Raw genomic sequence first — 14,322 nt, forward strand, 5'->3', positions numbered from 1 at the left:
GTACAAGTTAATCAATAAGCGGAAAGTGTAGCAGACGTAATTAAACGAGACACGGCAGATATTGACAAACCACTCTAAAGCACGGAGGAAGCCTATAGTCAGACTATAGCACTTCCTGTAAGTGCTATAGTCAGATACAACTCATGAAGGAAGCGGCTTTTCCCGAAAAAGGAGCCCCCCTCCAATGGCGTGGCCGATCCTCATGACCCTGCTAGCGTGACAAGGCAGGGAGTGGTAGATGAAAGGAGGTGGCAGTCGCCCTGCATTGACACGCTAGCAGGGTCGTGAGAATCGGTCAGCGCCATTGGCTGGAAGGGGATTCTTTGACGGGGAAAAGCCGCTTCGCTCTTGAGTTGTATCCGACTACAGCCAATGAAAGCGTCTAGGCCATATGTTAGGGTAGAGAAAAGACACAATGCTCACCTTCGATGGAAGAGAGCTGCCAGAAGGAGAAGCCCTCCATGTCGGCCACCACGTACATTGTCTGGATACGGACTCCGTGCTGCGCGTACACATGGCGATTTGACACACTTTTATTTCCAACACAACACCTTGGGATAAGGTTGCACGGCAGCGTTTCCTGTACAGCGTCGTACTTCACGAACAAGATTTAGCCTTAAAATTCTGGCTGCCTCTGCTAGCTACGGACCTTTTCATCTCGTAAATGCAGATTTCACAACACCTGCTCTTCGGACTGCAGCGAACTAGTGCCAAAGGCTCGAGCTACCTCGTCCATCGTGCCTCAGCCAGGTTTACAAAACTGTCCAGCGAACGTTTCTTAAAAGAACGTCTTGTTGGACTAGTTAGTAATTGTTCATCTTTGGTTAAAGGCGCGAAACTCACACACAAGACACAAGGCGCTCAGTCTCGTCTACCTTCCTTGAGTCTGCATGTGTTTCGCGCCTTGAACCAAAGGTGTAAAAATATGGAGACGCTTAGCGAGCGCTTGATAGAAAGGTGTGTAGCCTACGTAGCCTTCGATGTGCTTAGGCACAAGTTAATTATTCTTAATCAGCTCTAATCTTACTTTTAGTGGTTCTACCACCGCGTCGTACCTCGTTTCTTCGAGCTGTTGTTAAAACAGAATGAGCGCAGCGCACGGTGAAAAACGAAAAAAAGATATGTATTTGAAAATTTGCCTTCTGGTCGTTTGCGTGGCTTTGCTTTTCAGGTGCCCTCACTGATACGGTGAAATGAACTTCGCGTAGTCGTGGCAATTGCACTTATTCATCCTGACACTTCAGGCTCCTCAGTGAGCGTTCTACAGTATGCATAAAAAAACAGCATCTTTTTTGCACAGTCAACGAACGGAAATGAAGAGGGTGGTTCGGTGACCTCATTAGTGAAAGAGCTTGTAATTCTTTGTGTGAATTATAATAAAGAAGGGATTCAACGAGTAATTGAGTGAGCCCCTATACAGGTACAGATTGAATGATTGAGAGACTAGAGAGTCCGCGAGAAACGCAATTAGCAAGGCTCGACTGGCAGTTGCAGCACACTAAGTCCAGTCCGGTTGTCTTCTTTTCCACGAGTTAAGCGCTCTCCATAGAGACACAAAATCAGCTTGACGTCTTGCATGAACACTGTCACGTGAGATAAACGTATTCGCGGTTCGGGCCCAGTGAAGGTGTTTCGAACGCCTCAAGGACTGCACTGAGGGGAGTGCTCTTCGACATCTCTCGAAACACCTCCTCTCTGGACTGTTGCAAACCGGTTCCGCTGCCACTGCAACCACGCTAGCGACAGGTGGGAACACCAGTCCAGCAAACAATATTGCGACGCCTAGGAAGCACTTATTGGAGAACGCACTGACCTGCAGCGTGATTTTCCTCTTCAGCTCCTCCAGCGTTTCAAGCAGAAATATGCAGTGACGAAGTAGATCTGCTCGGGGTGCCGCTTCAAGAAATCCTGCGCGTCGCGTTAGAGAACGACAAAATTCACCGTTTTCTCTGAACATAAATACGCCAATAATTTGGTGCAGTAAGGTGAGGCAAACAATGCCTGTTCAAGCGACCTGTTAGCACAGGGATATTGAGGAGAAACTGAAGCTGCAAATTGTAAAGTGTGTGTGCGAAGGGGGAGGGGGGGGGGTGCTTGTGGGGAGGGTTAACGTTGCAAAGGGACACATCGGCTACGCGGAAGGCCGTAGAAGAGGGTTCGTAATAATTTATAAAATCTGTTTTCTTTTTTTTTTACATGCGCTGATATCCCATCGCATGCAGGCGTTTGACTTTCGCCTCCATCGCAATGCGGCCGCCGCGGCCGTCATCGAACACGTAATCTTTGGATCAGCAGCCGGACGCCAACGCCACTGAGCCACCGCGGCGGGTAAGCTTAAGTAGGTCTCTATCTATAGGTTATCGCGTTCTGTGGACACAGACGATACTTTCACTAAATACGGAGCGTTAACAAGCTACTAAATGTAAAAAAGAAATACGCGTGTCGCCATCCCTGGCCGTTTTCGCAAGCAGATAACGGTGCTTCGAGACCATGGAGGAAGGTCGAGACAGATTTTTGCGCCGATCGCTGAGGCAAAACTACACTGTCTTCAACAGTGATCACGGAGTCCTTTTTTGTTGTGAACTCACCGACTTTGAATAGGGCAGCAGGAAACATTTGAAGTCCGATTTTCTTGGCAATATATGCATGTTTTGCTGCTGTACAAACGTCAAAATAGCCAGAAAAGCTTCCAGAAACCATTTATACTGAGAGCAAAAGTTGGCTGGGGTGGTCCTTAGCGTCCCTTTAACACAGGGACATATCAGGCCGTCTTTGCAGGTCCCTAATCTGTAGATTTTTGGCCAGGAAGTTACTCCATCACGCCCGGAACAATTAGGGCGCAATCCTTGTCGTTAGGTTCGAAGTGGTTTAATGCATTAGCGGGCTTCTTGCTATTGTTTTAGCAATAGCCAACTATGCTGAGGAGTTGAATAATAACTTTGCTGAAGTATTTACAGATGAACTGACCCTTCTTAATTCACATCAGTTTTCACAACTTTCTATTTCCTGTCCTTTTCCACCCCTCGTAACTGCAATGCGCGAGGTATATATACCTCGCACAATAGAACGGCTCCCGCTTAAAACGAGTCCAGGTCCCGAAGGCACCAGCACCAAACTTCTAAAGCTAACCAGTGAGATATTCGACTTCATTGCTTTCTTTAATATTTCAACAGTATATCGACACAGGGTGCGTACCGGTTGATTGGAAAACTGTGTTTTAATACCTATATTCATATCCGGTGACAGTCCCGTACCAAGCAAATAGACCCATTTCACTAATCTCAAATAGCTTAAAGTTACCAGAACACATATTATATACGAATTTTATAACCTAATTTGCGAAAGATAAAAAATTAATAGATTTTTTCCGATCTTTTCAAGGTATTTCTTTTCAGGCGCTCAAATAAATGCTTGTTACTCGAGACGTCACGCACTGAAAACGAGCTGATGAGCGAGTTGGTTATGCATGGTGGTTACTAAAGCACTGTTGCGTCCCTTCCTCCCTCTCTTCGTTTTTGATTTGTTTCTTTTTTAAATAAAGTTGTTCCTTGCGCTATAGCGCTGTTTCGTAACCATCACTTCATGCATGGCAAGCAAGTCCATTTAAGTTCTACGGTAACTAAATCTAACCATGAACGTTGAGGATCCAGCGCGTGACATCAAAACAAAGTGCTGAAAGTGCGGTTGTGCATGTATCATGGCAACGCCAGAGCCAATCGTATTGTCGACGTTTAGTCATAAAGGTAAACTGAAAATAAAGGGCTTGTTGCAGTCGTAAAATAAATCCCAGAGGCGCGTGGGACGACTTTGATAGTCCGTTTTCGAAGCAACAGAAATCTGAGCGGCATCTGACGACAGGTATTTTTGGAAATATGAACTAGCTAGGGCGCGCCGAACAAAAAAAAATTACTCAGCTTTACCCTTTAAAATTCTCTAACGTACCGTTGGAGGCTGTCGGTTAATATTTTAATTTTAAAAATTGGCTGTGGTTTAGCTCTGTTTAACCACAGCCAAATCTAATCTAAAGTCAAACCTAATGCAACTGGTACCGCACAGCCAGGCTTGCTGCAGCCATGTAAAGCATACCTTTCAAGTCTCCTTGTCCGACAGGCACGATGAGTACGGGTCGACCGTCGGGACTGCACTCGATGGCGCCGCCCGGCCAGAACTTCGTAAAGACCTGCGCCGTAGCCGCAACAGATCGGGTGGTCGTTTGGCGTTAAAAGCGCAGCCAAAGTGACTAGACAACCTTCTCTACACGACGGGCGACTGAAAACCGTCCGCGTGCAGTCACATAACGCAACAGTACGCATTCTGAAAAGAGGTTCGAAATGTTGGCATTCTTTTTGAAAATTCGTTTCATTGTTATCATCTGTCGGGCTGAGTGGCCGATGCCAATTAAAGCAAGGCAGTATAAATATGAGGCTGAGAAATATGAAACTAACATCACAAATTGCGAGAAGCATAAAAAAGTGCATGCGGAGCTTAAGCCCGATGATTAGTTATTATTATATCGAAAAATGTGCCTACTTAGCTAGATCAGCAACCTGCAAATGTGCTGACTACTACTGCTATTATTTATTTAGGTCTGCATTTATTTTTATTTCTATTTCAATAAAATTACAACTGTCAGTCAAGAACAAAATACGCAACCGCGATAAACACATATAGTTAATATTCCTTGATTCACTTTACGAATTTAATGAACGAAGCTCAGCCTGGCCCTCCCTCGGCAGCTTTCACTACGGTAGATCACCTTTTTTATTCTCTTTCTTTTCTTTCTTTTTCATTATTTACTTTACAGTGGTTTAAGCCCGTTGTGTCATAGGGGGTGGATGCACGCAGGGTAATTTTTATTTATATTTGTTCTTGGGCAGCCCACCTAACAAATGCCTTTTTCTTGTTTAAAACAACAGATTCTTACTTCTCTCTTAGAGCTCCTGTCTTTTTTAGATCAGGGACACAGAGTTCGAGAAACTAGCGTCCCTGTCAACGCAGCACACCACTCGCGAAAGCGTCCTTCAGATCTTCGCGACAAGTCACGTTCGCATCTACTTACCTCGGGGGCTCGGTAGTCCTCCAGTATCCTGTCCACTTGGTGCTTTTTCCGCCAGGAGATGTGCTGCGCGAGCAAGTATTCATGAGGCCGCCTCGTCGGCATGCCAACCCGCGATGTAAGCGTACCGCTGATTATGCGCAAGGTCGCAGAATCTACTCCGGTATGAACGAACTCAAGAAAAGCCTCGCAAAAGCAAGCCCTTAGGTGAAAGCCACATTTACGTCCGGAATTGAGCTATACATCTTCATTAGGGTTCCAAACACAGGACGATAAAAAGACACGATGATAACCACGATAGCCAGCTTAAGCATTTATCAACTGTCGTATATCGCTTTTCACTTAATAAGCGCCTATCAGCGGCTTGTCGCGTCTGTGCAGGCTTTACTATAACAATGGTCTATGAGCTTCCTACTGCCTTCCAATATACATTTCGTTTTGTCTATAGATAATCTGTGGACTAATATGCTTTTTGGAAATATGTTCCCTCTGTTCCAGGTGTAAAGAGTCTGTAAGCAATTGTCTACAGCTAAGAGCCTAATATAAATGAGTCCATACAGTGGCATAGTTGAAATTCAACTCAAGCGTAGGGCCATAAATCTATATACTGCTTAACAGTCTATAGGAATTGCCCATAACCAGTCTATGTACCTTATAAGAGAAGTCGAAAGACTGTCTGAAAAAAATTTTCCAAGGGTTGATTTTGTCCTCCGAGTTTTTGTATAAAATTGTGTTGTCATAAAACACGTCCTCTCCATCCGTCTGTCTTCAGCTTTGTAGTTATGAACAGATATTGTGGTGAAAATTACTGCAACCTGATTATTGGCATCGTTTTTGGAATAACAGGACCAGTCAAGCGCGGGGTTTTAGCTCTTACTGCGGAGGAAAGAGCTATATAGAACGTGTATACACCTTACCGCGCACTGAACCGGCCGCGTCAAACTGACTTACTCTTTAGTAGCGCGGCACTCTTACACTCATCGAAAGTCTCACTTTCTATTTCAACTAAAGTCTTAATTCAGTTGCGCGGCGTTGTGGAAGCCAGATCTGGCCATCAGATAGCGAAAACGAACACTCAAAGAGCTGTTCGGACATAATAACGCTTCGCGGTTGGGCAAAGGCAGTAGTGATCTTATGTGTCCCTATGTCGAACGATACAAAAAGCAATGAGCGGCCAGCATCGGGTTAGCAGGTTGTTTATTACGGATCGGGTGGGGATGGGATGATCCCGGCCATTCCGTAACTGCCACCTCAACATCGGCCGGCGAGAAGTAGGAAAGGGGGTAGGGGATGGGGGCTGTACAATAAGCAACAGGTATTCACGAGTCACTTTGCAGCAGTTAACCATGGTACAGCACTCAGTACCCTGATGGTCCCGAAGCTCTGTCAGTTTGAACCACGGCCATTCTGTCGATGCCCCCATCATCTGATGTTGAATCGACTCACTGAAATGTTAGTGTTAAGAACGCTGTGGATTTGACCGGTGGCCAGCTCTCGGCAGATGTGTGAAGTTTATTGGGAAACCACCGAAATACGAGAGATGCCTGAAATTCATTATTTTTGCACCCACTAACTCTGGTGCGCACCACACCCAGCATAGAAGTTCGGTCGTTCTTTTTTCTTTTTGCAGAGGAGGGGCGTCACTCACCGCTTTCAGCATTTTCTTTGCCTCGTCAGTGTCAAACTTCCTCGCTGTAAAAGAAACACCCAATCAGTGTTGACTGTGTGCGGCAATCCTCGTCAGACTCCGAGAGCATTTTCATGCATGGCTTTCTTCGTCGCCGGTTTCGGAATACGCGTGCTTCAGCAGCATATACAGGGTGTTTCACTTAAGACTTTACACGTTTTTTAAAAATTAAAAGTGGGCTTTTTGAGTTAGAAAAGCGCTTTTTTCGGCATAGCATTGTCGGCGATGTAGTACATCAGATTACAGCCAAGACGTGCTAACTAGCAGGCTAGTTAACTTAAACTGAATAGTCAAACTTTTAACTATTACTGTTAGACTCGTTAACTATTGAGAGGCTGTAGCCCACTGCAAGTAATATCCATATCAGTATTTAGAATTTCCAAAACGCGCTTACCCTAGGCGCTGCAGTCTAACAAATTTTGGCTATCTCGACGAGTTGCGTGCACTGGAGAGGTTGCTTAGCCTGCAAGCTTCTCGAAAGCGCATGTATTTTGGTGCGATGTAGTCAAAATTTTGTTGAGCCACAGCGCCGAGGGTAACCATGTTTTCGAAATTCTAAAACTGAAATGGATATTACTTACGGTGGCCTACACGCCTTTCAATAATTAAGGAGCCTAACAATAAGTGAACTATCCATCCAGCCTGCTAGTTAGCACGCCTTAGCTGTATTCCGACGTATTACACCGCTGACAATGCTATGCCGAAAAAAGTGCTCTTCTATCTCAAAAAGACTATTTTTAACAATTGCGTAAAGTCTTAGATGAAACACCGTGTATGTGCGGCCGTAAATAAAAGGGTACTTACCACACTCCCATTAAGATACCTTTTTCAAGAAATTTTCAGCAAAAGGTGTGCTCATGGCAGCCTTCCAAGACAGGTTACTTTGTCTAAACCAGATATATGCTCAAGGCGACCAAGAAAGCGCCACGTTTCTTGAGCTTCACTATACGTCAGATTGTTTCGTAACCTTGATTTTAATACTAACTCTTTTCGCGTGTCTATTTAAACGCGTACACGGCAGATGTTGCCAGCTTCGGGAGGTGCGGACAGCCGTAGCACGAAGCTCAGCGAATAATAACAGAGAAAAACTTTAAGACCTGCGATTGCATTTGCAAAACGTCATCTGCATTCAGGGGAGCACACATACTTGAAACATATTTTTAATTTGTGCTCAAAAATAATTTTGGTCATGTCTACAGCAAATATATGCGTGACGTCGAGCAGGCTTAAATAAAAATTACGGGCAGAAGGAGGGAGGGAGGGAGGGAGGGAGGGAGGGAGGGAGGGAGGGAGGGAGGGAGGGAGGGAGGGAGGGAGGGAGGGAGGGAGGGAGGGAGGGGGTCTCGTAGCTTGCATCTCTGGAGGAGTGTGGGATGAGACTTTGTGTGTTTGCTTTATAAAGAGAAAGCGTCATGCTGTGGGCAAAGCACCAGTGACGTCATTAGAGAATTTTAGCTCAGCGGAGACGTACGTGCGTATGCGCATACCAGATCAGCCCGGTGCCTTGCGCGCATGTGCAGTAATTAGGTCGATCACGTGACACTGCGCATCCGTACCAAGCATCCGGCTAATCGGATATATGTCTATGCTGGTACGTTTCCGCTATGCTAAAACTGTCCATTACTTCTCAAATTTATTACTTCTCCCCCACACTGCATCACCACAAATGTTCGAAGCGAGATTTTTAACTATTTTCGGAACAAGCAGCAGAACGTGCACTTCGCTTTAAAACCTCCTTTGTAAACTTAGGGGCACATTTTGTGACTTTCGCGGGCTGCTATCGAGCCTTTTTCTTCTCCGTTACGAGTTGCGAACGCCAGCGAAAGAGTAACACTTCTTGGTATACGTGCGTGCTTGCTCATGGAAACTTTCCAGCAATGACAGGAGTCAGTCATATAGCGAAGAAACACGAAGATGGGACTCTGTCTGTCTCAGCATTGCTAAAGTTCTCTAATCACGGACCAAATAACTGAAACAAAAAATTTGCCCCGTGCTGCTTCGGAAATCAACCTTTCCGCATTCTCCTGCGTCTCACCGAGCGCAAATAACCCCATCGTGAGGCACAGCACGCCTGTCCAAGATGTGTGCATTCCCGCAGCATACAATAAAAATAAATCCGGCTGTAGAATTTCAGGTCGTTACCTTTTTTTTCTCTTTTCTTTCGCTGTTCGCTGCATTTGCAAAGGAAACCAGTTAAGCGCTGCTGCTGTACGAGACCAAACGAGGCGTTAAATCATCCACCAACTGCATCGCTGAGTCAGCTATAGCGTCCTATGGCAACAGAGACCGCGATGAAATAGTTGTATTTTCATTCTATTCTACTTTGATTCTTTTCTACCTTTCTCGAAGACTCAAGGGACATCCACGTACCAGCTATCGCTGGGATCAGAACGGCAGTGCTAAGATTCAGGCTCCATCGATGGAGCGTCCCCAGTGATTCGAGCACAGATGGAGAGGGGAATAAAATGAGAGAGAGAGAGAAAGCAGCTGGCGGCCTGTATCGTTTTAGAGAAAGGGGAGAAATCAAAGGCCGCTGTCTGCTCAATTTAAGTCACAGAGATTTCAAACAAGTGGTCCCCCCTCTCTGTACTGTTGTGAAAGAGAGAGAGAAAGGAATTTTAATGGGAGGAAAAGGAGGAGAGGTCGGCCGGTGGCAACATGGCCCTGACCTGCTACTCCACACAGGGGAAAGGGAAGGAAAGGGAAAGTGCGAATGAAGGTTGATGATGGCATAATACAATGAGTTTCATGGGTGATGTCCACACACACACACACACTGGCTGGCACTCGCATCGGGGTGAGCAGACGCACGTGAAATTCATGTGTTGAGCACATACACCAACGCATGTCACTAACACATACTGGAGTAGGGGCTCCATGAAAACACAAATGTGCTCTCTTACGCATGTCAGATCGTAAAGCGAGTAAAACATGTAAACTGTGTAAACCGTCTAGGTAGTGCAAAAGCCTAGTTGGTACATGTTGTTGTGAAGGTGTAGGTTGCGCAAACACGGGACGAACCAGACAGAAAAGACACAGAAACACACATAAGCGCTTGTGTGTGTCTCTGTGTCTTTTCTGTCTGGTTCGTCCCGTGTTTGCGCAACCTACACCTTCACAACAGATTTCCTGGGTTTGCTTCGCGTCTTCGCAGAGAGTTTGGAAGCAAGAAACTGTTGCAAAGCTCCTTGGATGCATTTACGATATTTCTAATTCATCTTGTAACATACGTCAGTAACTGCGCCTTAGTCATGGTTATCGTAGAAACAGGTCCGCAGCGCCGGGCAGTTACAAAGCCAAACTTACGTAAACGCGGGAGCCAATTGAATTTTAAGTGAACCCTGACCGGCAGTGTGCAGCCCGTGAAGCAGAAAGCCCTTTCCGGCTTGGTATTCGTTACAGGATGATTACGCTGGCGTCTCGTACACCATGGGCTGCCAGTAGTCGGCTGCTTTGCGTCGGCAATCAAGGGGAAAAAAAACTGCTATCTCCTCGATCACGGAAGCTAGCGCCGTTCCAACCAAACCTAAACATTAGCGGCAGCGATCGCATACTCGGCGTCTTCTTATAATCCTCCAGCAGTCGGATTCTACGAAGTGCATTGCATGGGTGGTTGCAGATTGCGTAGCTGCTATGACCGAAACAAAAGCAAAAGACACGTCCACGAAAAAGCCAACAGGACGAAAAATGATGCAAGAGCGCTGTGAAGACGGACAGCCAGGCATACGACGCAACGCAACGTAGAGCCAGATGTCATTTGAATAGCTTTGTAGTACTGTTTTCTTTGAGGTCTTAAGTTTTAGGTTTTAGTTTTTTAGTCTCCCCTTTTGGACATGTTTGTCTTTTAATTCTACTCACATTTGTTAACCTTATAACGCACTCTTTTGGCTATTTTATCATACTTTTTAGCCATTGAACGCTCCTTTTGGCACTTTTATTGAATCCCGTTTTTATGATGTTGCAAGCGTGGCTGATCGGGCTAGTTGATAATTCATGACAGCTAGAAACAGCTATATATATATATATATATATATATATATATATATATATATATATAGTAAGAACGTAGACCAACGTTTGAAACGCTTCAAACAATTTATTGACGTTTCGACCGTGGAACGGCCTTCGTCAGAATGTGTGACACATTCTGGTGACACATATATATATATATATATATATATATATATATATATATATATATATATATATATATATATATATATATATATAGCCACGGCGGCTGCCTCGCCCTCTTATTTCGAATGCATTAGTGCCGCGTATGTAGCCTAACCTGGATAGTTTCCACCAGTGCCACCCCTGACCATGGCGAAGGACGCGGAACGTCCTGCAGTTATACCGCAACATATCCACGTAGAACGTGGCATGACACGGGGGTTCGAGCGAGTGAATAGTGCAACTGTTCTTGCAGTGCTTAAGCGGCGTGGAATGCACGTACGCCAACCCTCTACGCACCTACCTCGTAGCCATTTGAGCAGATACCAGTCCTCCCGACACGGTGGCGAAAGGTCGGCCGTGGCGGCACGGAACTGCGAAATTTGTTCGGAACAGAGACATTAGCAGCACGCTTTAACTGGTGCCTTTGCGTAATGCGTAGCCGTGCTTCGCAATATCGGTGCGAAAAAAAAAAAGAGAATAAAAAGAAGTTTTTCTAAAGACGCGTTGCTGGACTAGTTGGTCTATATTAGCGAGCTTTAGAATAGTGGAGGGGCCCTATTGGCTAGGAGCATAGAGAACGAAAGGAGCGCCAGTGCGCATGCGCCTAACAATAACCCGCTATTCCTCTATCCCCGTAACCGATCGGTCCCTTTATTTGTTAAAATAGCTCGCAAAAATTAGCGCCGAGAGACGGGGCACAACAAGTACTGCACGCTCGGCGCACTTCCGTGTTGCTGTGTACTGCAAAACACGTGTTAATGTTTCGTTAAAAAAACAATACATTAACTAATTAATTCATTTTTACGCCAAAAAAAATAACAATGTCAGCTCTGATAGACAAAACAGTGAAGGGCTCCGGATTAATATTCACCACCTAGGGTTCTTTACCGTGCACTCACGTGCCTTTCGTCTCCACTCCAGGCGCGACTTTCAAAGACCGCAAACGCTGCTTGAAACCGGAAGACTTGCTAAAGAACAAGAGGTTACGTGGCGTCGTCTACAGACGAGATCGATACGCACCCCATCTCTCCTCGCGCACATTTGTCCAGATCTTTACAACCCAAACTGCAAACACTGTGGCCAACGTACCACCTACGATCACATCCTGTGGGACTGCAAAATAGAGCTAACTCCGGGTGATCTAGTTACCGCTCCTTCTCTCGAGTGGTGGGAGACCGTGCTGGCTAGCTCTGACCCCAGAACGCAAGTTTTGGCGGTGGAGTGGGCTGACAAAGTCGTCGAGGGCTGCGTACTCCCGACCACTTAAAACGACCTCTTATACCAAGCTCTTTCCGGCGAATAAAATGTTTTACAATCAATCAATCACCGAAAGTTAACAGATAAGTGACCACAGCGGCAAGGTGCAAGTTCATGCCGCCTCTGCCCCTTCGATGGGGGTCATGGATGATGGGGGCTCTCCACTGCATCGCTTGTGGTTGCACCGCGGGCGAACGGCAGAAATAGTCTCCATGGGTGGAAAAGAAACTGCGTGAAGTTACCAAGGGCAGCCGCAGACTGCAGAACAAACTGCTGATCACGCTCACGCATATATCAGCAGCGACCTTTAGCATACCGTGTACCATGTTACCGCTACCGTTACTGGAGTACCAGTAGCCCGCCCGCCGCCAGTCCGCACGCTCTGATTGGTAGCGATACCGCAGCTGCCGGGTACCTGGCTCCATCTGGTGCCCTGAAGGAGACCTGCGCATGCGCACTGGCGGCGCACTGGCTCCCGTTACTCCGGGAACGGCAACGGTAACACCATACACGGGATGCTAAAGGTGTGAGATAACGTGAGCGTGTGGCCTTCAGCGCTTTGTGTGCTGTCATTAGTGTACATCCTTCCAATCTTTTAATATGAACGCGCGAGCGTTGAGCGCTCAGTCGATAAGCGCCGTATCACGGAGCGCAGCGGCGAAATGTGCAAGTATCTGCCCGTGCTCCCATTTAACAGCGAGTGCAAGTGACCTCTGTCAGGCTTTTACAGACAACGGACACAATTCCCACTCGCTTTTGTGTCTCTTATATCACCTTTTGTTCTGTTTTCAGCACGCTGCTGAGAAGAGATTAGACAAGACATCCTGTATCAAAGAAAAGTGTCAAGTATTAAGCCAAATGCTGCGATTAGATGTCGTTGCCACCGCGCTACCACGCAGCCTTTTATTTATAACTTGATAGCAGCGTTTAAAAAAAAGAACAAAGAAGACGATAACGTGCTCAAAAGAAACGAGGAATGGATCCGTTTCCCAGAACAGCCTACCAGCGGACACTTGCGAAGCCCTGCTCACTGCGCGAACGCATGTGTTTTAGGGCATTTCGCCGTTGCACTCTAAGAGGTGCAAAAAGGGAGTATCGTTAACATTTATGCTATCTGATGGTTTGGTTGGTTTATGGGGTTTAACGTCCCAAAGCGACTAAGGCTATGAGAGACGCCGTAGTGAAGGGCTCCGGAAATTTCGACCACCTGGGGTTCTTTAACGTGCACTGACATCGCACAGTACACGGGCCTCTAGAATTTCTCCTCCAAAGAAATTCCAGCCGCCGCGGCCGGGATCGAACCCGCGTCTTTTGGGCCAGCAGCCGAGCACCATAGCCACTGAGCCACCGCGGCGGCGTTATGCTATCTGAAGAGGCATGGACTAAAAATTGGGACGGTGTACACATAAGCTTCGAGGGGTCCTGTAAGCATGCGAGCAGCAGTCGCGCTCTAACGTATTTCGTTCAACACCACATATGAGAGAGAAATTGCAAGCGCATTTCTCATAAAACGGCGCACAGTGCTATCGATTATCGCGTGTGATTGACTCTTGTCATTGACTCCTCTTGTGATTGACTCCGCTGCAGTCGCTGCGACTTTTACGTTTGTGAAATGCTTGCTGTGGGTTGTAAGCGGGAACAAAACAGACTACGTTCCGCCTATAACTGTAGTCTGTCGGCTATATGGGGTGTTTCACCTAAGACTTTACACAATCTTTAAAAATAGGCTTTCAGTCAGAAGAGCGTTTTTTTCGGCGTATCATTGTCAGCGTTATGGTACATCAGAATACAGCTAAGATGTTCTAACTAGCCAACTGTTAACTAATAGTGAATAGTTAACTTTTTAACTATTACCGTTACGCTCCTTAATTATTGAGAGGCGTGTAGCCCACCGTCATTAATATCCCTATCAATTTTTAGAATTTCAAAAACGCGGTTAACCTCGGCGCTGTGGCCCAGCAAATTTTGGATATTTCGACGAGTTACTTGCACTGGAGAGGTTGCTTTGCCTGCAAGCTTCTCGAAAGCGCGTGTATTTTTGCGCGAAGTGGCCATAATTTGTTGGGCCACAGCGCCGAGGGTAGCAGCATTTTGCGAAAGCTAAAAACTGATATGGATATTACTTGCGGGGGCCCATGCTCCTATC

The 14,322-nt window shown here is 46.2% G+C and overlaps 2 protein-coding genes across 6 annotated transcripts in view; one reads left to right on the forward strand and one right to left on the reverse strand.

The window, feature by feature from the left end:
* The window catches only part of LOC149358327 (SEC14-like protein 2), a 45,262-nt gene that overhangs the window by 15,584 nt on the left and 15,356 nt on the right, over positions 1-14,322 (reverse strand). The window contains exons 2-7 of one of the 2 annotated variants that reach the window (XM_089570379.1): positions 11,221-11,290; positions 6,705-6,748; positions 5,060-5,122; positions 4,087-4,180; positions 1,814-1,908; positions 424-502 (exon numbers count right to left, since the gene is read on the reverse strand). In XM_089570379.1, coding sequence (XP_089426505.1) covers positions 424-502; positions 1,814-1,908; positions 4,087-4,180; positions 5,060-5,122; positions 6,705-6,748; positions 11,221-11,290 — 445 coding nt within the window. The remainder of the gene's footprint in view (positions 1-423; positions 503-1,813; positions 1,909-4,086; positions 4,181-5,059; positions 5,123-6,704; positions 6,749-11,220; positions 11,291-14,322) is intronic. The other variant, XM_089570381.1, reaches the window with a different exon arrangement.
* The window catches only part of LOC149358328 (uncharacterized), a 63,255-nt gene that overhangs the window by 12,712 nt on the left and 36,221 nt on the right, over positions 1-14,322 (forward strand). For 3 of the 4 annotated variants that reach the window (XR_016288660.1, XR_016288659.1, XR_016288658.1), the window contains one exon: positions 2,223-2,328. The exons of the other annotated variant lie outside the window; for it this stretch is intronic. The gene's annotated coding sequence lies outside the window, so the exon portion shown is untranslated. The remainder of the gene's footprint in view (positions 1-2,222; positions 2,329-14,322) is intronic. 4 annotated transcript variants of the gene reach the window in all.

The sequence above is a fragment of the Amblyomma mixtum genome, chromosome 2 (assembly GCF_055824585.1).
Source record: "Amblyomma mixtum isolate Tamu chromosome 2, ASM5582458v1, whole genome shotgun sequence".
NCBI classification, from domain to species: Eukaryota; Metazoa; Arthropoda; class Arachnida; order Ixodida; family Ixodidae; genus Amblyomma; species Amblyomma mixtum.